The sequence below is a fragment of the Ptiloglossa arizonensis genome, chromosome 10 (assembly GCF_051014685.1).
Source record: "Ptiloglossa arizonensis isolate GNS036 chromosome 10, iyPtiAriz1_principal, whole genome shotgun sequence".
NCBI lineage: Eukaryota > Metazoa > Arthropoda > Insecta > Hymenoptera > Colletidae > Ptiloglossa > Ptiloglossa arizonensis.
In genome coordinates, this window is record NC_135057.1 from 3,625,260 (window position 1) to 3,652,037 (window position 26,778).

Consider the following 26,778-nt stretch of genomic DNA (forward strand, 5'->3'; position numbering starts at 1 on the left):
CTTTATAGTATCGATTACGAGCAGTATTTTAATAAACAATTCTTTCGAAAACTGCGTTTCTACACCGTGAAGAAAAAAATGAAAGAAACGTCCGAACTGCCTCGGTATACCTGATTTTCCCTCATCTTACTCGCCACCTGACGTTTCGATTGTTTTCTCTTTTTTCTTTGCCACCCTCCATCTCGTTTTTCTTTTCTTCCACTCTACTCTTCGCCAACAAGTAACGCGATCGATATCATTTTGCTAAGTGACCTCGCAACGCGTATGAGATTGTCCAAACGTGGATTGCATCTTACTCTTTCTTTTTGAAAGACTTTTGAAAGTCTCCAATTTCGAAAATCAACCGAAATTCCAAAATAGCTCCTGATAAATATTTGCAAACATTTCAGCCGTTAAATAAAATTCCAACAAATCAAAATACTCAACCAAATGTAATAAAAGAGCAAAATTAACTTACTGAAATCAATCAATCTTAATACGTAGGTATATATTATTATATCATTATTCGTAATGTGGAATTTAAATAGATATATACCAGAATGTATTTATTAAATTTATATAAATTTTGTACAGAATATTATAAATGTAACTCGCAGTAGTCGATAATGGTTTTTAATCTGATACAATATTAAATAAATAAATTTTAAAAACGGAACTCTTACTTTTATGTATATTCGTATCTTTCGCTTTTGGAAAAACATAATTCTACAAGTTTGCATAAAGAGGCGGGAGATATAACTCATAAGTAGCCAATAGCGAGCATCGGAGCGCAGCCGCTTAGTGACCTTGAACGGTCACTTAATTTTGCTCCAACTGTGGTATGAAATAAAACGCAAAAATCTTCGAAGTTATAATATAATTCCTTTTAATCCCTTTGCGTACCGTGATTTAATTATTCCGGGAATTCTACTTCGGACTGTTCTTTAGTTGAAACTCTCGGAACGAAATTATTAACTCGAATAGATGAATATAAATTATAAAAACAATTTACACGTTTAAAAATACCAAGGGAGCAAATTCATCTAACCAAATATGAAATATTTGATACGCAGAACTTCGTATAAATCAATATCCATTTAAAAGAGAAAACTCTTGAAAAAAGAAAGAAGATAATACACAAAATGAGGGAGATGAACATTATTGGCAAAGTGTGCATGAAAAAAAATCTTCCTACGAAAATGAAACATTTGCCAGAATGAAAATGACTGCGAGCGAAGATTGCTCTTCGCTTGGTATTATACAGTTCATTAAACCCTTATGACTCAATGATCTGGAACAGCCTTCTGGTAGATATCCTTGAATTCATGAAAATTGGATTCTTGAAAATGATTGTACGTTCGTGAAATAAAATATACGAGACGTTGTTCGAAAAAAAAAGAAAGAAATTTACGTCTTAACTTCTGGTTAAAGTCTTCGCTAACAAAAAAGTAATTTCCATCGGGCTTCGTTTATCTCCTACTTAAAGTTTTTTGTATCGACGCTACTGTGAAACTCGCTTGGACCGGTTCAGCACTTTTTAGACTACAAGGTGGATCCTTCGCTCCGCGTCCCTCGCGCTAGTAGTTACAACTTGTTAAGAGCAGTTGAACGCAGCAGCGAGTGGTTAACAGCGGTTTTTAGTCGTCCGCGACCGCGTACACCTTTGTAATTATTCCTACCGACCAATGTCGAAAAGTTTAATTGCCGAACGAGAGACCCAATTTGTTAGCCAGACTTCTTTTCAATGGCTTTATAACTGTCTGCCTCTGTTGTACGCAATGTTGTACGAACGGTAAGAGAAAGCGGGTAATCCCAAGCAACGAGCAATTTCAGCCATGTTTGTTCTTCAATACAGAAAATACGTTGCTCGACTTTCTATGGCTACCCATTAGGAGCGCGACTAGTTAACATTCATCGTTTTCGTAATTTTAACAATCTTTGTTTTATTTATTACTCCGTGAATGTTAACTTCCGAACATAATCCTATAACGGTAGTTATAAGATGTTTAAGGAAGATAATTTGGTACTTGGAATCGATACAAATTATTAATATTAATTTCATGAAATAAAGAAATATTTCTACTTTCGAACTCACATTTTGTTCACGGTGATGTTTAAATTCAAATTGCTGTACCACTTCAAACATTTGAACATAAGGTGTTAGGTAAGACCAATCAAAATGAAAGGGTAATTCCTGCTAGCCTTTAATACAGCTTTGTCCCGGCTTAGATGCCACGGGCATACAAGCGAATTTCAAACAGAGCAAAATGGAGTCGCGAAAACTTGAAGGCCATAGTGGTAATACACGAGAGTGCATAGTTTAGAATTTAAAAAAAAATGAGAAACGTACCAAGAGTATTCAGGCTAGATTTGCGATTCGTGTAATAGTTACGCGCGTTAAAACGAAAAATTACGCCACTAATTGGGTATAATTCCAAACAAATGAATAATAGTTTTAAGTGTCCAATTTTGTCATAGTATTAATTTATACTTTCTCAACCGTACTAATACAATCTAGATACTGATGAGCTCTCGCTCAACACCGAAAGACTAACCAATGTGTAATTTCTTCAAATTTTATATTATTTCCTACTCAAGTAACCAGAATTACCCCATTTTTTACCACGTACGAGAGTTCCAAGTATTCGAATAACACATGAACAATCGTACGGTTGTGTCATCTGGAAGTTTCAACACCTGATTCTTCGATACATCGTGAAACTCTGGCGGATAATTCTCCACGCTTCAACAAAGGTTCAACATTGAGAGGTTATATCACACCCACAGCATAATTTCTTACTACATACGAGAGTTCCAAATATTCGAATAACATGTGAACAATCGTACAGTTGTGTCGTTTGGAAGTTTCAACACCTGATTCTTCAATACATCGTGAAACTCTGGCGGATAATTCTCCACGCTTCAACAAAGGTTCAACTTTGAGAGGTTATGTCGCACCCACAGCATAAATTTTCTCTACATACGAGAGTTCCAAATATTCGAATAACACGTGAACAATCGTACGGTTGTGTCGTCTGGAAGTTTCAACACCTGATTCTTCAATACATCGTGAAACTCTGGCGGATAATTCTCCACGCTTCAACAAAGGTTCAACTTTGAGAGGTTATGTCGCACCCACAGCATAAATTTTCTCTACATACGAGAGTTCCAAATATTCGAATAACACGTGAACAATCGTACAGTTGTGTCGTTTGGAAGTTTCAACACCTGATTCTTCAACATATCGTGAAACTCTGGCGGATAATTCTCCACGCTTCAACAAAGGTTCAGCGTTGAGAGGTTATATCACACCCACAGCATAAATTTTCTCTACATACGAGAGTTCCAAATATTCGAATAACACGTGAACAATCGTACAGTTGTGTCATCTGGAAGTTTCAACACCTGATTCTTCAACATATCGTGAAACTCTGGCGGATAATTCTCCACGCTTCAACAAAGGTTCAGCGTTGAGAGGTTATATCACACCCACAGCATAAATTTTCTCTACATACGAGAGTTCCAAATATTCGAGTAACACGTGAATAATTGTACGGTTGTGTCATCTGTAAGTTTCAACACCTGATTCTTCAATATATTATCAAACTCTGGTGGATAATTCTCCTCGCTTCAACAAAGGTTCAGCGTTGAGAGGTTATGTCGCACCCACAGCATAAATTTTCTCTACATACGAGAGTTCCAAATATTCGAATAACACGTGAACAATTGTACGGTTGTGTCATCTGTAAGTTTCAACACCTGATTCTTCAATATATTATCAAACTCTGGTGGATAATTCTCCTCGCTTCAACAAAGGTTCAGCGTTGAGAGGTTATGTCACCCCCACAGCATAATTTGTTACTACATACGAGAGTTCCAAATATTCGAATAACACATGAACAATCGTACGGTTGTGTCATCTGGAAGTTTCAACACCTGATTCTTCGATACATCGTGAAACTCTGGCGGATAATTCTCCACGCTTCAACAAAGGTTCAACATTGAGAGGTTATATCACACCCACAGCATAATTTCTTACTACATACGAGAGTTCCAAATATTCGAATAACATGTGAACAATCGTACAGTTGTGTCGTTTGGAAGTTTCAACACCTGATTCTTCGATACATCGTGAAACTCTGGCGGATAATTCTCCACGCTTCAACAAAGGTTCAACATTGAGAGGTTATATCACACCCACAGCATAATTTCTTACTACATACGAGAGTTCCAAATATTCGAATAACATGTGAACAATCGTACAGTTGTGTCGTTTGGAAGTTTCAACACCTGATTCTTCAATACATCGTGAAACTCTGGCGGATAATTCTCCACGCTTCAACAAAGGTTCAACTTTGAGAGGTTATGTCGCACCCACAGCATAAATTTTCTCTACATACGAGAGTTCCAAATATTCGAATAACACGTGAACAATCGTACAGTTGTGTCGTTTGGAAGTTTCAACACCTGATTCTTCAATACATCGTGAAACTCTGGCGGATAATTCTCCACGCTTCAACAAAGGTTCAACTTTGAGAGGTTATGTCGCACCCACAGCATAAATTTTCTCTACATACGAGAGTTCCAAATATTCGAATAACACGTGAACAATCGTACAGTTGTGTCGTTTGGAAGTTTCAACACCTGATTCTTCAATACATCGTGAAACTCTGGCGGATAATTCTCCACGCTTCAACAAAGGTTCAACTTTGAGAGGTTATGTCGCACCCACAGCATAAATTTTCTCTACATACGAGAGTTCCAAATATTCGAATAACACGTGAACAATCGTACAGTTGTGTCGTCTGGAAGTTTCAACACCTGATTCTTCAACATATCGTGAAACTCTGGCGGATAATTCTCCACGCTTCAACAAAGGTTCAGCGTTGAGGGGTTACGTCGCGCCCACAGCATAACTGGGATACAAGCGATTTGCGCTTTCACGTCGCGAAGTTTAGCGATACTTCCCCCTACGTCCCTCCCCGTCAATCGTACAGCCGTTTGCTAGCTGGTGGTAAGACGACAAGCGAGACGATCGATGAGTCTCGTTTCGCCATCTGTTCTCTTGAACTACTTCGAAACTCGATTCACCGTTCCATGCTTGGCGCATAACTTACCCGGCCCAGTCCGCGAACTGCATTAGGAGCGTTTTTACACCCGGCCGCCTACGCGAGATTTACGGAGGCGAAATGCAAAAGAAGAAGGGTGCCTCCACTTGTTAACTCGCCCCGCGCTTGCATCGCGCGCCGATATCGCGAATATATTACACCGCGAGGAGTTGACTCGTTTCAACGCGAGATCCGATGGTATCTATCTCTTTGTGCATCCACGTAACGAAGCTTCCGCGAGCGCGAGGAGACAAGGACGAGACGGATGAGAATATTCGTGGATATTCAACGTCCTTCTGAAAAACAGCGATAACTTCGCAAATATCTTTATTCAGCTGTTACAAGCACGGAATATTCTTTTGGTATATCTTCGACGAAATAAAATGGGAATTCTAACGAATGCGAATATTAGTCTCTCGGAAATGGAAAAATATGCACGATGTTGGCGGAATTAAATATCATAGATTCGTGAGAACCGACTACGTGTACAAATATTAGGGCAAGATATTAAATATATTTATGTATATAAATTAAGATATAAAAATATATTTTTCACATCGTTAAACTGAAAGAAAGAAAATTAGCGAAATTATGAAAATCGAAAGGTAACCGCAGGTTAAAATCGAAACGCTCAAAGCGCGCAAAGATTAAAGATTTAACTGAAAGGTGACTTACAATTAGTATATTCTTTGACGTTACTCGTGTTCATCGAAGATCTGGATGCGATTAAAGTGATCACTAAAGTTCGATGGTGAATATTGTTAGTGTTTCACTCTAGCACCATTCTTCTCAAAACTACTTTTCCCGAAGTCTAGTGACCTCAAAAACTCCGACACTAATGAATTAATTTTCACGATATTTGGAACACATAAAGCAAACGTATCTTTATCGCTGGAGACTACAACCAGCACGATATACGTAATCACTATTTTTCTATTTAAATAAATGTCTTACTATTTCTATAAATGAAAATCGAATATGTTTCTTCGAAGTGTCGTCGTGTCAAAAATTATCAATATTATATTCGTCGCAATCTCTGTCTTAACTATATTTACACTGAACACAAAACAATGTAATTTTTTATTTCGGATGAATAGAATTAAAAAAGTTAAGAACATCGACAGCTCATGTTTCTTTTTTTACCGAAGAGCTTCAATTCGTATATTTTTTCAATAAGTTAATACTTCTCAATAATAGAATATACATGCTTTCTTGAGATACATGTAAATAAATGTGTAAAGATTAAAAAATCTATTATGAACAGTGTTTGAGGGAAACGTTGACGAAGAAAAGCCTCTGTTTAGCGCCCTAAATTGGAAAATCCCTTAAAGCTGCAAACACACTGTGCCTGACACTCGTTAGCAGACTTAATTTTCTCGAGAAACAGAAGGGCATGAGCTTCGAATTTGTTTAATTACATTTATTCCCACGGTTGTCCCTCGACAATTCTGTTGATTATTCAATGAAGGTGGTCGATCCAGGAATTGTTTGAAACAATGCATTTTAAATGTTTCGAGCCTGGAAAGAGTCGTCTTCGACAGAAAAACTCGATATAAACAAGTGCAAATTAAATTAGCATAAACCTTGAAGGAATAAAAGTAAAAGAATATAGCTCGTGAAAAACGTAAACAACATTATCATATTACTGTATACGTATATTTTCTTCGTATCTTTTATTTCATTATTTTTTAAAAAATATTAAGTTCTAACATTGTAAAAATAGATTTTTTAATAGTAATATATTATAATTTAACGAAAATACTCCAAACAATTATACTATCGAGTTTTAAACGTAGCTCACTTTTGATTCTGACAATCACCTAAACACAATCGATATATTTTATATCTGATCTACAATAATTCAAACCTAAGTTATAAACGTGTTAAAGTTGATTTTAACTTTTTTATTCGTGTTTCCAGAATTTTAATTAAATTTCAGTACATAAGAATATTTTAATTGCGGAAAATTATGTTTCGTTTTAATCCCGAGCATTTTAACATTTTGTTACCGCGGGACGTTGCAATACGTCTAGAACATGAAATTTTCTGAAAACGAGAAGACCGTCAAAAAGCTCGTTTTCTTGCAAGCTCTCGGCCAGCATTGTTTTTCTTCGAATGTAGGCCAGATGGTGTCCGCCGTCAGGAGCTGTCTTAATAAAATCCGGGGAAATATGTTTTTTCATCGGCGCAATCCAAGAAATCGGACGATAAGTCTTCCGACTAAGGAGAAATTTCATTTACCCGTTGTGCCTTGCCTCGATGATCTATGATACAAAATATTTTACGCTAAAACGTCGAGTTGCACGGCACGAATAAATGTCGGATAATTAACGAAATTGGAAAATGGATTTCATTTGTACACAAAGTAAGGACAACTTCTTTTCCAGTTTTATGTAACATCACACTTTCCATTAATCATTTCTTATTCCTCGTCACGTTTGGAAAACGAACGGTAAATAAATCGAACCGCAAACGTTGTAGCACGAGAATGAAACATAAAACACAGAAATACATATTTTAACGTCTCGACGCAAATGTAAACTTATAGCACTTGTAGAAACATTAACGGCAAAAATAAATACGAGCAAAGAGTGAAGAATACAGATGACTTAGAACATTTTTAAACGTTATATAAGTATTAAAATACGAAGAAACGGAATGTTTATTTTCAAAACTGTAATTAAGTCAAAATATGATAATGTATTCTTTTATTTTTCATACGGATAGCTGTATAATTGCTCAGACTTTATTATTTGGTAATTTCAAGTAAGAATCGAGGAAACGTCTAAACCACGAAAATTATTTCACCGGAGAAACTTTTTTCTTTATACACGAATAATCGATTCCCACTTATCAGTTACGATATTTCGCAACGCGAACGTTATTTAAATTAAATTATCAATTACCTAGATTAAATAGAAAATATCCAATTAAACTAATTAACGATCCAACGTAACGTTTCGCAACTGCGTGGCAAATAAACGTCGACGAAAATCTTTGAGAAGGTAAAATATCCATTGCATTTTTATTTAGCAAATTTCCATCTACAATACCAATTATGGTACTGTCAACAATTGAAATTAAAATTCGCTTAATTTTGGTCATTTTGCACACGACATTACAACTACCTCTAAGTGACCAGCGACTCCGTCTTTCTAAGTTTTAATAAAACTCGATACGAACAGCTGTCTTTACGACTATACGATGATTAACGTTATTTCTAGGCGAACGACTATGTAAAGCTAAAGTCACTGTAAGCACATAGAAAACGTGACTGAGGTACTTTCTCCGAAATTTTCATGGACTCCAGAACCCAAGACATTACAAACAAAATTGTGCTACAGGTAAGAAAATTGAATATTCTCGAATTAGACACACGTGGATACCAAGATGACAGCGCCTTATAGTCGAATCAATATTGAAAGTGACAATATGTCACAGCCAGTAGGAATATGACAAGAAGATTGCAATATCGTTTGACGTTGTAAATCAGATTGACCGCTCGTAGAAAAAGTCTTGATAAAACTTGATGCAACAACATTGAGCAAATACAGAGCAAAGTAAGTCGTCGTTGCTATTTGTAAAACCGAAACCGGAAATTAACCGCGATTCAGGTAGAATAGACGTGTCCCAAATCTGTAACAAAGCACTAGCTGCTATAGTACATGTGATAACATGTGTCAGGAAAAATGAGACCGACCTTTGCAGCGAAAGCAGAGTCAATTTGAGAAAAATGTGAGAGGCAACATCGAGACTGACAACAACTGTCCAGATCTAGTAGGCTGAAAGCCATGCAGTTATTGTGCTTTACCGTACTCTTTTGTCACGTACAAGGTGGGGTGTTATTTGTGGTAAAACCGAAGATGGTACGATTCTTTGTGAAAATATAAAAGGGAACTGCAAAATGACATATTTCATAACAATTTCAGACCTCGTGAGGACTGAATTACGTTTCGAGCAACGTGTCACCTCGTAGCGCATTATCTCTACTTACGATCACGTTCAGAAATATTGGTAGTGACATCATTTAGTTTCTACCAGCCCTACTTAGGACTTACTTAGTTTACAATTTGCTGCGAGTAATAAATATCATCGAGTTGTTACCTTTGTTTATATATAGGTATACATTTCCTGAATCTTTTCATATTTTTTATTTCTTTTTCTATTGGATTTGATCGTTAATGTTACCATCTCTTCGTTTCTGAGCTTCAACGTACTGTCTAAGAGAGCAAAGGAATATAATACGAATTATGCATCAACAATTTTCTCTGAACTTAATGATAATTTATGCGTTTGGAATAGATTCTACCTACATATTTTCATACGTACCCTCGTACCTTGTGTATTGAAAATATTTCGTTTATCGTTTAAGAATCTTGGTATTTCTCTATTTTTCTCTGAATCGGTATCAACCAGAGATGTGCAAAATTTGATAGCAACGTTTATAATTGAACAGTTATTCGGGTAAAGATTTACCCGTTCAACGTAAGATGAATCATTCTATATTTCGAATTTTAATTTGCATCGAACCAGTAACGAATAAAAAATTCTTTATCTCTTGTTCGCTACTCAAGATTTTCATTCGAATAAAAATGTTTCCCATCTCTGATATGAAACTGTGTCGATGAACCGAACCGATCGAAACACCCCCGTCAAAATCAACAATAGTTTCGTTGATACAAGTATCGTGTTGTAAGCAAGAGAAACGGTTTGTGTCCGCGATATTGATTAATTAAAAAAAATACAGCACTCTCTGACAGTGACAAAACGGAAGTTTGGAACCAACGACGAACTAATGGAGCAACGATAATTAGCTCGTGCATCGTTGTGGAGGATCGATATATTAGGCGAGATTAATCGTTTCGTGCTGATACGCTGTTCCGGAACCTGTTTGTCCGATATCTTCGTGTATTATACTAATGACGGCGTTTGCTAGTTTCTTGGACGACATCCAACACACTTCACCGCGCACTTTACTTTTGCAGCTGCTCGACTCTATAATGAAGAATGATGGAAAGTTCTGATGCTTCTTTTTCTGAAGTATTAACCGTGGCGTCAAGGAATGAATTATTGATAAATCGAATTAAAAGGTGATTCACGGTTAAATATTAGAGGTAAATATAATATTAACGAAAGTCGAGAATTTAATATCAGAATTATTAATTGAAGTTGGTGAGTTCTTCGTTCAAATTTTGGAACGTGTGTTTCGCAACGAACGGAAAAATTATATTTAATAAATCGAAAATTTTATGTTCATCGTCTCGAAATGTTCGGTTCGATACCATTGTTAATTTAACTATCGTCGATGACAATGAATATTCGTTTGAAACGAAATTTGTACCAAGTATACCATAAATGTAAACGAGTTGCAATTAAAATTGATTTTATATAAAAATCGTGCAACATTAAAGCGACGAATGTTTTGTGTACAATTACTGCGCGAAGTGGAACATGCGTGTTTCGAGGAATGATTAAAGGCGTCCAATATGTCACAGTTTGTAATTATTAAAAGCGCTCGACTGTTTAACCAAAGTAGAGATGAATCCACTTTGCGTCGGCACTTGAAGTTTGACCCTATTTCCACGGAGATTAAAGTTTCATTTATCGAATGAAAGCACTAGCTTCTTGCGACCTTGTATGCATCGGCACACGTGTAAGCAGACCTGTATTTTCATCCTTTCCGAGTTCACAAACGAACACTTCACTTTTTACTTGAATTACTCATCCCGTGCAGACTAATAACGATAATTAACTGGTAATTCTCTTTTCAACATATTTTTATGTACGTCCAATCGACATTCTGAAACCTTCGAATTATCTATGTACGTCAATCGTCGGAACTTTTGCCGACGGATACATAAAGGTCGAACGAACGCTTTCTTTGATTCGTATTAACCTTGTTTTATTTTAATTTTAGATTCTCATTAACGCGGAGAAGACATTCAGCCGCTCGAAATACACACCCGAATCGAGTACACCGCTCTGTTAACTTTAATTCCGTCGATACATATCAACACGACCGATGGGGTCACCGTGAGATCGACAGAGAATTATTTCCAATCGTGGAACTCACTTTATCGATGCGTGTGATCGGTAGAATGGATCGTTCGGAACGACGAAATGAGTGCAGCTGATAGAAACTTCCTGTAAAATGTCTCGCGAGAAAGCTGCACCATTGTCTTGTGTTTTCTTCGAAGGCCAAATGTTCGAAAGCATTTGTCGGGAGATGCCCTCGCGGACCCCGTGTCGAGTAGCGTTTCAACGTATTATTTATCGGGACAGTGGGTCAAATAGATCGCAACTTCTTTCTCGTTTATCGAGAGTTACTCAAAACTAACATTTATTCTTTCGTGTTGTACCGTAGCTCTCGCTCAAGATGACGCAAAATCCACCGTTCCGAGAGTTGTTGCGTCACCTCATGAAACGGATAGCTGATGTAACTCGCTCGAAATACTTCCCTCCCGAGTAGACAATTTTAAAACGCGAGGAAACGAGCTCGGAGAAGAAACTGTGCTCGCCCCAAGAAGGACGGAGCCGTGATCCGCATTTCGAGTCTCGCATTGTCTCCGACACGGATGCCCTCCTTCATTACAGGCCGATCGACAACGGACTTACCGCGGGCTGCGTTGCAATATCGCGGAAATGTTTCCTCCGAGGGTAGACAACAACAACAACACGTTCGCCACGCGGTGAGGACAATGAGAGGGTGTTACGGAAATCTCAATAGGGACTCGTTAACCCACATAATTCATCTTTCTGACTCTTAGAGGCATTGTGCATTATGTTGCAAGGAGTCTCGATACTCGTACGACCGGAAACGATTCGAATTCAAATACCCAATAGAGTAGATTGAAAAAACTGAATCTGGATTTTTGTTCAAAGTATGCTAATCAAAGGTTCGATTTGCCTCGCACCATGTTTTCTTTTGAAACAGTAATAGCTGTTGTTAAATAAAGATCTCACTTGTGCAATAATCGTGTTATTCGTATTAATTGATCAAATAATGGCTAGTTCTATCTGTAATTTGATATGTTTTTGTATGGTTTTACGAAGTCACCGTGTGATTGATATAAAGTAATAAACTAATGGCTAGCTCAGTATCGGTGGTTTTATACATTTCTACATAGTTTTATATATTATGTAACAGCAGGCGAGACCATGGATTTATTGGATCAATTTTGTCGACAAGATTCACAGGAACTCAAGACAAAATGCCAACAAGTTCTTGATACACTCGTGTGTATAAAATTATCGCTAGAAATCTAAACATTGTTTTATTGTTCAATAGTAATATCTGCATGTTAGGAATACATGTATGTACAGCTAGGTATATAAATGTATCTATAAAAGTGTTCTAACACGATATTCTTATGTATGTGTTATTGAAAAGAGTGATACGAAGCTAAGAATCAATCTTCGGTGTTGAACGTTTTGCAAAGTGATTTCAATGCTTTTTGCAATAAACAAGAAGATCTATATGATTCTAATTTACGACCGAGGAAAGTATTTGTGGAATTAAATATTTCCAAATAGTATTCGCTCTACAATTAATTATAAAGTGAAATCATATCCAGCTATCCAACTGCTGTAGGTCAAAATACAACTGTTAGAGAGCTAAAATAATATTTACAAATAGACTTACTACACCAGCCAATGTATTATACTAAACGTATCGTTGAAATATTTCTAATGTCGAGACTTGAATGTTTTCAATATCGAACTGAGGTTAATTCGCAGATCATTGATACCAAGGATTATCAGAAGAAAAATATACGATGTTAGTTGAAAGAATGTTTAGAACCTTTAAATTTCAAGAAGAATAACCGAATTCTTTTCTCTACTATCATATTTATCGCGTTGAACTGGATTATTTCTTCCTCGACAACAATTTCGTGTCTACAAAAGCAATAAAGATACAAAGGTGTACAATAACTCTCGCTTATAAGAAAACGAATCGGATCCGTTGGTTCTCATATATCAGAGGAAGGTAGCGTTCCCTTTCAGGATTTGACCATTTTCTATCCCGAGATGAAACGTCCCTTCGCGTGTACATTCTATTGAACGAGAAGATTAAGTAGCATACACCCACTATGATAATTATCCTGCGCGGAATGAGTCGTTCGTTAACAAAAATATAAATTTGTATATATATATGTTATTATATTTCCATGAAAATATTATCAATAGATTCTCAAGGTTTTCCCGATAAAAATAAAATCCAAACACGACTGCATTCGGTCTAGTTCTAATTGCACGTAATTCCAAAATTTTTAAAAGCGACTCGAATAATCCCTCTAATTAAAAATAGTCCAAATGACGTCGTGTTTGGACTTATTTTCATCGGAAAATCCACGCCGATCCATTAGTAACTATCTCACGAAAATACAACGAAACGTGTGCAAATTTTAATTTCCATTAATAAGTAAAACGATAATTATCAAGGGTGTCGTGAAGAGTTTAATTGCTAATTTCAAGTTGCTTTGAACTACTCTTTCGTAACGCAGAAAGTGAGATTCAATGCTACGGATACTAATGCCAAGATCACCGTTATAACCGTCTCGTGAGACAACATTTCGAGAACATCGTGCTGTTGTAAATTGCGTTTCGCTTCTCGGTAAAATTCGGTGTTTTATGAAATTCGATCCCGTTACGGTGGAAAATTGCTTCCCGCGAGCGGAACCTTCTGCACCCTTTTAGGTAGCTCACCCCTCCCGGTATAATTCAAGTAAGTGAACACGTTAGTCTTATTCGAACGTAGCCCGCGAGTCACTGCGCGTCAAAAGTAATTAAACTACAATCGTGACTAATGGCGGGCTAGATAACCGGTTCCACGCTGTTCGTACCGAGCCACGCCGTCTGCAACTGCGTTTCTACGTCGTGTGGGCGGAATGTTCGTCCGCGTTTTCCTCTGTGCAGGTGAATGTGCAAATGCGCGCGGCCTCGAAACCGCCGCGTGAGACTGATTCAGTTTGATCGAAACCGTAATTCCGCGGGCCGAGCATAAGCCGAGAGATATATAGGAAATATTGAGTAGCTCGTATTGTAACGTATAATATGGATACGGAGTGTAGGAAATAGAACGGTTGGATCCGGTGCGCGTTTCATAAAGCACCCTGAACGGAGTTTCGTCATTTCCTTCGAGAGGGTTTCCTTCGGAGATTACGTTAAGACTGCATTTTCAATGCGACCGATTTCGAGACTTTTTCGTCAAGAACGTACATCTACGGATTCAGCATTTGTATATAAGACGTTTATGGGTTAACGTCACCCACACTCTAAATCGGATTCCGAATTTTGACTAGAAAACTTGAATATGTTGTTTCACAATTTTCCATTTTCGAGGGAGTGTATTAGGATATTCAGTTAGCAATGATTAGACAAATCCACGGTGTAGATTTTTTTTTCTTTTCGTGCCTCTTGGATACTTCGATGCAAATTATTTGGAGGTTAGGGTGCAAGAGAGTGCACGTAAGTGATCTCAAGTTCAGTTTTGTAACATTTCTTTGTAAATGTGGTTGCTTGAAAGTTTCTCGATGCAAACTGGTGATAATGTATAAAATGTCGACAGAAATAATTACGTTTTTCGTAATTGCTGTAAAAAGCTTCTGGTCGAATAATCTGTTTACAGGGTAAGTCACGGGAAAGAGAAAACCTAAATACCTTTTTTGCGTTCGAGAATTATCATAGACGAACAGAAGTTTAATAGTTTCAAAGAATAGAAATATTGAGATTTTACTGTCTCAAGGACATTTTTATCGCGAATATCAAAATCGTTGGTGTACTTTTTAATTTGTTATTTTGCAAATCGTAGTTAACGTAAAAATGAATTTAGTCGAGTACCATGCCCTTGAATTGTCAACTTCAAACTTTAAATAAGTAACGATGTCTAAATCTCGAAGACGAAATGAATACAACACATAAGCAGTGTATGTTACTGCAAATAGTAGATAATTACACGTGACTCACTTTCTTTTATATATTATTCCCATTTAACGTTACACGTTTCAATTCAAGATCGATTCAAGGTTATCATACGTTCACCTTAACTCTAGCTACAGCGCGAAAGAATTAAAGATATATAATGTCTTTTGGGAATTATTAATGAATTTAATAATTCGAGAAAGAAGTTATCTTACTAAAAAAATATTTATATTTAAATTTAATTATGTCAAAAATATATACGACACTGTACACAATATTCAACCCCCCTCTTTGCGACACCTTAAACTGCAAACAAACTGTTTCTTGCCGAGATAATACTAATGAAAACAGAATGAGCACAAAAAAGCAGACCAGAGTGAATCCAGTTATAAACTTAAACTTGCAACATCTCATCTATCTGGTTCCTAGTATTCCTTTTGTATTTGACAATTATTACGTCTTCATTACGGGCGTTTCGGAATTACAAACACTGGAACTTTATACTCGCAAGAACAGCCAAGTTTGTTCAAAACAATTGGTAATTGTGTCTGTTTCGCTCGAAATTTCACTTAAATCTCTAGATATATTCATGCTATATTGCAATCTTGAAATGCACCCTTCGGACCGAATACGTATCGTAAACAAGAAGCATGTTGTCATAAAACGATAATCAAAACGAATAATATCCAATAACGATAAAAAGAAGAAACGACGTATTCTATTTTAAAATATAAATATCAGAAGATACTTGATATATGAAACCTGTTCAAAATTATTGAAATTAAAACTGCCTCGCTTTTTGTTCGAAACAAAATCAATTAATTCAATGCCTAAATATACGATCCTGAAATAAAAACGAGAATAGAATACTACCCTATCGATTCACTGGTTAAACCATCGACAAATCCAACAAGATTCTTACGTCTCTCGACAAATTTTATACACAAGCATACACCCACTCTTGAAAGAAAACCTGAAATACCATAGTATCCTAACAATTCGCTAGTCAACCTGCCAATCGATTTAACAAAGTACCAACATGTATTATCAAGCAACATTTAAGTCCTCGCTTTCCAACATCGTCCAAACGTTATATCGTTGATTGCTACGTTTACCGGTGCGGGAAAATTAGGTTGTTCGGTAAGATGATAAAAACTTAGAGAAAAGCGCAAACTGCTTCCATCGTACTCGAACAGGGTCAAACAAGCTTGGATGAAAGACGAATAGGGGAAAATCGAGTAAAAAAAAAAGTCTCTCGAGACGACATTGGTCCCCTTCGTTCAAAGAAACACCATCAGGCGGCGATGTCCTACACGCTTTGAAGTCCCGAGCACCCGTATTTCTGTGGATGACAAAGTCGAACGTACAGCTCTGGCGTAAAATGAATTCCTGGGTCCCCCGCTCCTTTTTCCTTCCGCGTGTCGGCGGATCGTTGCGCGATCCTTTGGAGCGGCATTCCAATTAAAAGTTGGAGAGTGTTTTACGCCTCTTTTCTGGTACCCTCCGCCACCGTCGTTCGCATGTCGGGCGTGTTCGCAAATGTTCGCGACCACGCTCGCGAATGTTCGCTGGAAACCGCGCAAGACCTTGATTACTTGACCAGCCAAACATCGCTGAACACCCAAGCAACTAGAACGCTATTCCAAACTAATAAAAGTTGGCCAGTTGGACTTTGCATTCGGCGTACGTTCGATAGGTGGGGCGGGAATGCATTGAACCAATTTTCTTTCAAATCTCGAAGCTGCACTGCCGAGATAAGAATTGCAGAAAAATTATTGGATCTCGTATTTCGAAGTCAGAGGTCGTTAAACTTGTTCTAAGAAGGGCTTTATAAATACTTGGAGCACTATGGACCGGGAGGTCAAACCGAGAGTATTGTGTACCTGTAAATACCACTTGCTGGATTAACGAAATACCGAATACGATTGGGTATAGATTTGAGGGAATTTTACGTGCATGGAATTATTTTTAAACGACATAAATAAATTGCGATTTGAAATAAATGCCCTGTCGTTAAAATAAATTGCAAGTGATTGCAAGTGAGGTAAGGCTGACATATGTAACGAGATTTCACGGATCTCATTGTTGAGAGCCTTTTTACAAGAGCAGATAACGCCAGATACTGAAATATAGTTACCGAAAGAGCAATATTGCTATTCCGTTATGAAGTTTATTTCAACCTAGAAGGATATCTTCTTTTTTATATCTGTTTTACATCCCTCTAGAAACGAAACTCTATCTTGGTTTGGTATAGATTAATTGATAACATTTATGGAAGAAAAGTGATAATAATTATAGGTGTTAGTATATAATAAATTAGTTGTACATTAGAATATAATGTATAATAAAATTATGCCAAAAACAGGAAAGGCACGAACGATCGTACCGTGCAAAGAATAGAGAACACTTTTGTGCGAGAAGTGCCAAAACCAATAAAATTAATTGTAACGTATGATAAAAGTAAGTAAGTAAGTAATAAATAATCGAGAAACATGTGGAGTCGGAGGAGACTTCAGACGTTCTCCTAGGTTTGAAAACCATCCCTAGCTAGGGGTGGGGTAGGGGGGAAATCTAGCCCGCGGGTTGTAGTTTGACGACCTATTTTTAAAAATAGTCGTGTATTACGAGAGCTTTGAAAACAGCGAAATTTATGAAAGCAGAAATCAGTTTATGGAGCACCTAAGACTTAAAGGGAATTCAAAATGACTTATGACAGCTTTACAGTATCGTTTATAGTGTGTGATGTAACGGGGAGGTTCGGAAAGGGGAACATGAAAATTGATGTACCTTTTCCCGATGTATCTGCACCTTTGATCAAATTTAAACGCGTGTGTCTATTTTTTAGAATTATTTAATTTTAGAGAAATGTTGCGCATTATACGAATACACGAGTAACGTTGTACATTAAATACCGTATACAATGATAAATAACCCAACGATATTTCAACAGATACATTGTCGTAAGACATATGGTTATTCGAATATCAGAAAACAATTTATTACAATGAACACAAATTTGACAAATTACTGAAGGCCATTTAGGGGTAATACTATACCATTTCGCTACTCTACGGTTCCATTTCTCATTTCTTCGAGCAAACATGTAAACATAGGTTGTCTGACTGTAAAATATGGTTGCAGGTAGCGACACCATAAAACAATGGAAAGTCCCACGTAGAACCTCATATTGTGTATTGTCAGACTCTACTTGATATATTGTATTCGATTTAAGCACGCGCGCACGATACAAGCGAAGACAGAGCAGGAGAAGCTCATAAGCTCTGGAGCTTATGATGGACAGCACTGTCGTAACAGAAGAGGTAGTTTGTGAGGTCGATCATAGTTAAGAAAGTAACCTTGCACGGACAGTTGAATTTGCGAGCATTACAGTGACTCGAGGACACGAAACTATCGAGTTTTGGAGGAACAATTGTTCAGAGGAATAACGAGTATAAGATGACAAACAACCCGGTTTTGGAAACAGGAAACAGAAACATTGTTTCCGAAGAAGCTAATCACGGAACGAAGAAGACAAGAGCACCTGGTGAAACTATTGTGAGGAATAGCCTGGCTCATAGTCGAAAATCTTAAATCAGGGAACAAGTTTAGTTGTAAAAGCTGTTTTCAGTTTCGACAATTTTAGAATAAATATGAAATATCAAGAATACAATGTATTACGTACTGTATTACGTGTTACAAAAGTTTGTTAACGGTAACGAAGGAGACAAAGAATTTCAAACGATTGACCTACAAAACAAGGTCATGTGTGAAAGTTTGCATCGTTCCAGGTCTAATTTTATTTATTAACGGCATTTGAATCGTATAATATTTTTCAGTTAAAATATTTTTCGCAATTATCTACTACATTTTACTCTCTTTCGAGTAAACGACGTATACCGCGACTTAAAAAATCCTTAGTTGTAGAGGCAATAGTCATCAACAAATTTTCTGTTGTTGTGTGATGTATATACTAGCTTGTTCGATAAGTTCTGTCGTTCGATAAAACTTATCGAACAGTATAATACTAGGTTGCTCGATAAGTTTCATCGAACGACAAAACTTATTGAACAACCTATTAATTCGACACTCTTTTAATTTTAACAATTATGATTGAATATTAAAAGAAACAATACTACAGTCTTTTGTCTAGTGTGACTAGTCTTAACAACGCTTTGAACACCATACAGTCTCGAATCTCGGACGGGGAAAAAAAAGAACATTTACGTTGCGTCGATCTCCATTTTTTGATGATAAAAAGTCAGAAGATTTTGATATCAGTCGTTTATTATACAGGTTAAGAAATAAAAGCGTACGAAAACAAAACTACTAAACTATCGGTCAAAAATAGCAAATAATTCCAACTAGTACCTTTTTTAATATTACACTCTGTGTGCTGGTCCAAGCTTCAGTTAGGTTTACTCCGAACACTTAATTATTGTACCAAAGAATAAAAATGCAATAACCTTTCAGATCGTAAAGTTTCGCTGACATTAATCCATAACACTCTTAACGTCTGAGTTGGGTAAGTCTCGGACCAACTTTCTAAATTACAATTTCATAGATATTATAACTCGCTTAATATTGTACCCTCCGCGATGTTGCGAGCCTGTGTTAAATCTAGGTTAGGTTCGATCAGAGACCCAATTACCGTGCAAACAACGAGAATATCATTCGTATAAAATGCAACATCCAGAGAAATTCAATAATATCATCGTTTTCGTGCAATCCTACGTTCTAAAGTGTACACCCTGTACCGATCGCCAAGGTTACTGTTCCTCGTTTCAACCAGCCTCTCTCGCGAACATCTATTCCCATAGTACGGCACAACGTTGTGCCAGCAACCGTTATAAAGATAACAAATGGTCCACGACAAGAAAATAAGAATCTAGGGGCCGTGACAAGCCGCGACGTTTAAAATGGACATATCTCGAGCATGGGCTCGAATCGCGACCTCTTTCATACCGCGATGTTGGCATGACGGAAGCATCGTGCAACTCGGAGCTCTTTTACGAGCGTGTGCTCTACTCGTCCCGTTGTTTTTACGTTACTCGGGTTTAGTGTAAATCAAGAGCGTGCCGGTCTTTTAGGGGGCTTCGAGGTTTTCGCGGTTCCATTGCCCTCTCTCTCTCTCTCTCTCTCTCTCTCCCTTTTCTCTTACCCTCTCTCTCTCTCTCTCTCTTTCTGGCTTTATGCATTGTACAATTGTTGCATGGTTTTATATGGAGACACGCGCCTGTGTATTAGTTATTTTCGCTGAATTATTTCGGACACTAGTAAAGGCAACGCGCGCACCAAAAGTACTCGGAAAAGTCAAAAGATACTGGAAGTGGCCTTGGTGACGCAGTGGCCTGTAATGGAGTAGGCTCGAGTTTTAAAACAGAAACCCGAGTGTTCTTTTTTCGCGGATGCTGCACAACAACGGGCGCACGCGAATGATAAAAATAGAAGACGGGGGCACGTATCATTGTTATTAAATATACCGCGGTGGCGCAGAGAGAGAGATCGAATGTATACAATTTTTCAAACTATGGATCTTGGCAGCGCGAACAGATTTTTACGAATGTACTTCGAATACTCTCTTCGTGTTTTTCATCGATCGTGCTTGTTGGAAGTGTCGAGATTGAACGTAAGGGGTGCGTTGCAAGAGACGGAATAGTTATTTCCTGTTGGAAATGGACGAAAAATTGATAAGTATCGTAACAGAGACGAAAGTTAGGAAACTCAATTATAAGTACTGTTATAGTAAATTGACGCGGTAAACGGGCTACGTTTAAGTCAAACCAACTGTACCGCGGAAATGTAAGTTTTGCAGACTCATATTTGTCAAGAAGTTTTTCTCAATTCCGAGCTGGAAGAATACACCTGTAAATCTTGTGTCACCTCCCTTCGATCTAGCTGTACAACTTAAACTCTTAATAAAAGTAATATACGCTCCACTGACACAGTGACTGTCCAGATACGAAGTATCTGTGATCTTTCTCACTGGTTTGAGAAAAGAATATAATATTTTAACACAGCGTCGTAAATAACATTTTTGAACCAGGACCTTTCACGCGTCGGACGACAGCTAACGTAAATTATATACAGGACGTTCAATTTTCAACGAATCCACGCAGATGTTATCGAATTTATTAAGACACTATAAGAAGGTATTTCAGATGAAAGACAAAGGATTTCAAGGAGAACATCGCATAGTGGACGCGAATTCCTTATAAATGAAGATGTCTCGAATACTCCAAGGCCATTGCTATTTCTGTATTAATAAAATTACGCGAGTATTTTCCATCTATTTTACATTCTGCGAAAGAGGAAATAGCAAAGGGATCGATTTTTTTCAATTCACAGTTGTAGAATATCGTCGAACGTCGGTTGTCGTAATAGACAACCCTCGTACAGAAAATCTGACTTTGTCGATAATTGAACGTCAGAAAACGATCGACATTCTTTTCAATTACCGCTAAAGAAAATTATTCCCTGTTGTTGGACATTTTTCTACGCGGAACGGGCAGTACTGTTGTGACATCTTTCTCCGATACTTTGCCCTATGATCGATACCATCGCGCAGTGAACACTCCAGGTCGAAAAAGTTTCAGAAGATTATCGCGAAGTACTCGATCATTATCAGCGATCCGATCGATACCTTTTAAAAGTGATTCCGTGCATCGTTTACATCTGCTTAATCGAACGAAACTGTTCGATGGTTTCTCGAGCTAGATTTTTCGATCGAAGAACTCAATTGAACGCATCGGGAGTCATCGATGATCATCGAGGGTCGAATGTCCACCGTACACGGTAAATAGATAACGCGTGGTTATTATCACAGCTTGTGTTTCTCGCATTAAAGTTGCACCTTATTCGTGGCCCAGAATAATTCATCTCGTCGTGGAATTATTTTATAAATTGTTAGGAGCGCTTTTAAATCGTGTCTTATTGGATTATACTCTAAACGGAATTTAATTACGCGGAGTGCTGGAAGACGTCGTTAGAAAATAATTTGGTCCATTATCATGGACGATAATATCGAAGTATTTGCGAGTAATCCTATTGAAACTGTGACCCGATTGAACAACACGCGGAGTTAGATTACAAATGTGTTTTTTTAATATTTCGTGTAAAACGTATCTCAAAGTTAACAGTGTATAAAAATTGTAAAATTCTAAATAATTGGCTCGATGGATCGGAGAAGCCTGACATAGGTCTGTTAGGCTCGATAAGTTATTTATGACCGTTGCTTCGTTTATTAGAGAGAATATATAGATATATTCTCATAGATATATAACCATCGATAATTAACTTTCCAAAGCTGCATAAAGCACCGATTTTCGTACAATCGTCGAATTTCAACTACGTTGAACACAGTTAGTAGAGTCGGGAGCTGAAAAGTATGGTCCTGAAAGGAATATGGGTCCTACTGGTACTTCTACTCCTTCTTCGTAGAGCGTACTGAACGAGATCTACAAAGAATATCATCTATTGACCCGTGGTTGAATATAAACTCTGTTGCGTCTCTTATAAAGGCAACGAACGTAGCTACTCGTTCTCTAGAAATTCAAATTTCCGTTTATTGCCGAGAAAGCTACAATTAGAGCGCGTCTACGTAATCGATCGAACGCGACGAAAATATTTAAAAAATTAACCGATCCGCGTGTCATTGAGAGCACATTCTCGTTCAAATCGGGAAAAGCTTGTAACTTTTGTCGTCGACGCGCAAATTTTACTCTCGAGACAGAAAATTCGTACGATCGAAACACCAACCAGTTCAGAACCAGTTGTTATTGATTTCCAATCCAAAGTCTCGACTCGTGTAAAGGCCAGACGTGCGATTTTTTGCGTCGCGATCGTAAGTTTTTCCTTATTTCTTCAATCGAAAATAACGAAAACGGATATACGACCGCAACTTAAAAAATGCACGTTTCCATGGAATCTAACCCTTTAGGATGCGTCCTAAACGAACGTCGTACATCGACAAATCGTATCGAACGATCGACACGAAAAAGAAGAAACAAAGGATAAAAAGAATGAAGATTTTTTTCTTAAATTCGACTCTTTCTTTATCTTTTGTTTCTTTTCTGTAGCACTTGGACGTTGCTAAATCTGCGCCAAATTCTCACGAATATCGATACAATTTTCATAACTCGATCCACTCTTTGAGATCAATTCGAGTAATATTAACCTCTTGTCCTACGATGTAAGTTTCGATAACGGTTGTCATAATCAACAGCAAGCTCCGTCACGACTCTCACTGTCCTTACGCTAAATTATCTTTTTCAAGACACTGTGCAAGAATTTCTGTCTAATATTTTCAAAAAGATACATTTGAACATACGAACGTGGACCAGTCTCAACCGTGGTTCTTACGTTTGGCCCGATTCTTGTCCAGCGTGCAAACTCGGAGACTTCCCGATACGCAACTAGCGAATAAGACACAAAGAAGAGAACAAACCACGATTGGAAAGGTTTCCCTCGCCTCGTGATACCTCTCGGGACCGTTCTTTCCAGCTCTCGAGCGTACTCTCGACCGAGTGATCATTTATAAGAACGTTCGACGCGCTGTTGGCAAATCGGTGGTTAAGAAACCACCTGAAACCGCTAACTCGCCGTCTCGATCTTCGATAGCGGTGAGGACTCACGGAAGAGAACGAACCGCGGAGAACCTTCTCGCGTTTCTCACGGTCGAGGTAAATTCAACGCGAGGAACGAGATCCACGAAGAATGAACGCCTTTGATGAATTATAAAGAGAAAAAAAAGAAAAAGAAAGGAAGGCATTCGCGTACGAGTCTCGCGACACCGCGGGATCGATCCCGGTTGTTCGATGCATCTCCAGAGGCTCGAAACGGCATGTCTCGTAAAGATTGAGCGCGCGTCGCGGTTTTGAATATCGTTAAACGTTACCTGAGATCGTTACCCCTGGCTCTCCTGATCCCACGCGACGAATGCCGAGGTGGCGGACTGCACCTACAGTCACAGTGCATCACACACAGAGCGACGCTGGTCGCGAGAGTCACTACGAACGGCGCCGCAAAGAAGTGTATGATGGTGGTGACCTGAGCCTCGCGGTTATAGTTCGCCATCACTATGCTGCCGTTCACGCGGCTGTAATGGCAGGGGAACTTCGCGCCCTCGTAGCCCAATTCGCGGGTGAAGTTGTCGCAGTCGACGATCGGCGGGTAGCCGCACCCTTTGATGTTCACCAGGAGCGCCGCCTCGACGTCACCTGGCGTCGGCACTGTTCAAACAACGTTTCTAATGAGTTTTAAGACAATCGAGCGGCGTGTTCGGGTACACGGTGTTTGGATCGGTCGAGCAATGTACCAACGTGGAAACGGAAGCACATTACTCACGGGTCGCTCGAATCGGGCTGGTTCCCAGTTTAACTTTTCCAAAGGGAACCGATCCTCACCGATTTTAACCACTCGCCCCGTGCGATTTCAGTTTCGATAACGCGTCTCGTGATCAACAGCGAAGTACTCTCACTGTTCTCACGGGCACGATAAATTTTTCTTTTCGAAGACTTTACGTAAGGGTTTCTTTTTAACGTTTTCGAGAAAATGTACTCGAACGTACGAATGTGGAGAACGTTCATTCGTGGTTCTTAAGTTTGGCTCGATTTCTTTACCACGAATATCGTACGATATACAGGCGAAGGGGTTAATGAAATTTTGCAGGCTTACAGGGTCACGTGTACGATAATCTTGATTGGAATTGCGGCAGTAGGTGACCAGTCGTTTGCGAAAAGGATCAGTGGAAAGTTTAGGTATAGTAGAGAGCTTCCAGACAAATATTGATATTTTGTCTCTAGTTCAATCCCGAGTGTATTTTTTTTTTGGTAATTTTGTTGTACTTTATTAGTTTTTAACGATTAATTAGAACATCGTATGGTTATAGTTGGGTTATAGTTACTGTTAGTTGGAATTCTATATTATTCGAGTAGACCAGACTGAGTAACTTTTCCAAACTTTACACTTATCGCTTTCGTAACCGACTGGTCATACACGGTTATAATTATAATTATACACGTGATTCTATAACCCTACCAAATGTCATTAAAATCGTTGAGGATCAATGCTGACCTTTCTCCTTGTTAAAAAAGGGATAGTCCGGTCTAAAGAAATTTACTTGTGACTTCTTTTGCGCATTAATGTTGACAAAAGTATCGGATTTATCGATTTCAATGTTTGTACACATATTCCTGTACACGTCAAGTACTCGTGAAAATTTTTTCGTGCGTTAAGAATCGTTTATTGTAACGTTATAAGATATTTCAGAACACGTGGATATAACCTCAGAGACAAATTCAATATTCTAGAATAAGAAAAAGAAGTTCGTAGAAACGTATTTTTTATATGACCTTGTTTCTAAGGTACAGCTATATTTGTATTATACCAGTTATTCGACCATCTTCGCATAAATTGTTCGAAGTGGACATCTTCGATTCGATTGCTTCTAAACGTCTTATCGTATATAGATCTTTTCATCCGTTCAAAAATACCAAGTATTGTTCGAATTCGCTGGCAAGTCTTTCGAATGCTCAATCGAGGTATCTCAACGTATGTAATAAAAACGTATACAACAATAATAAGAATCACTGGAAAACAAAAACGACTAGAGGAATAAGGTCAGATCGAGCGTATGTTTACATAAATTTTATTCTTCTTATTTTAATACGCTGGATTCGCTTGTGAAGTTATGCCCGCATGTTTTGAAATACGCTGTACACACTGTTACATCGAAGAACAAAAAGAGTAGACGTACGATGGTCAAACTTGTTTTTCCTTTGTAATTACGAACAAATACCATTTGTTCCTATCTTTGTCGTGTAAACGATTTAATTAGAAAATATCCAATCGATATCCGGCAACAGCACACAATGTATTCCAGCGGGAGTCTACTGAACCTCCGCGCGCCTACTTTCAATCCTTAGGTTAAATTGCTGGGAGACACACTATCATCACCGAGTGTGTACCATAATCGTCCAAGGCCTTATGCGTATTTCGTTCGCGTTGAAACACACTCTCGTAGGCCGTGAATGGCAAATCGTGACCCATTAATAAAAAAATTGCTCGTAGAAAGAGCGTTCGTGTACAGAGTACAATGCAGTATGGAATGTTATTGGTATAAAGATTGAAATATTCGGTAAACAACATGCGAAACTATAAACGGAGATTCAGAAACGAGAGATTATGCAACATTGCATAAACCGACGGCACGAGTACGTATCCTACAAGTGACTTCACGGATTTGGAAGTTTCGTGCGCTCATGTGACCTGACGATAATGTGTTTACGTATTCAACAATATACAGGGTGTGTCGCGCAATTTGATTCCATCGTATCTCTCTTATGGTTGCCAACGAAGAAAAGTAGTATAAAAAGATCTTGAACCGTAACTTTTACTTTTGCCACCGATGCAACTGCATCGTTCTCTTCTTCGAATCGAATTATACATTTTTTGTTCGAGAAATCGATACTGTACATTATTTCTATACATAAAATGTACAGTGTAAAATATTCGAAAAATGACTACTTTGGGGGATATTTTAAATTTATCCGATACATTTATATTCGTACATTTTTTATTCAAGAAATATGCTTTGACGTTCCACCGTTACAAGTTTGTAAATATTTAACGATCACCGTAAAATATACAAAATTTAAAAACTCGAAATATCTCCCGCAAATCGAGTATTGGATAATAAACTGCGAGATGTTGCGTGAGTCCGATAAAGAAGAAAAATGTAATTCGAAACAAGCATCGATTTGAATACAAATAT

General features: G+C 37.9%; 1 protein-coding gene across 1 annotated transcript in view; it reads right to left on the reverse strand.

The window, feature by feature from the left end:
* The window catches only part of Teh1 (tipE homolog 1 phospholipid transfer protein), a 108,941-nt gene that overhangs the window by 79,143 nt on the left and 3,020 nt on the right, over nucleotides 1-26,778 (reverse strand). The window contains exon 2 of the mRNA XM_076321686.1: nucleotides 23,902-24,235. Coding sequence (XP_076177801.1) covers nucleotides 23,902-24,235 — 334 coding nt within the window. The remainder of the gene's footprint in view (nucleotides 1-23,901; nucleotides 24,236-26,778) is intronic.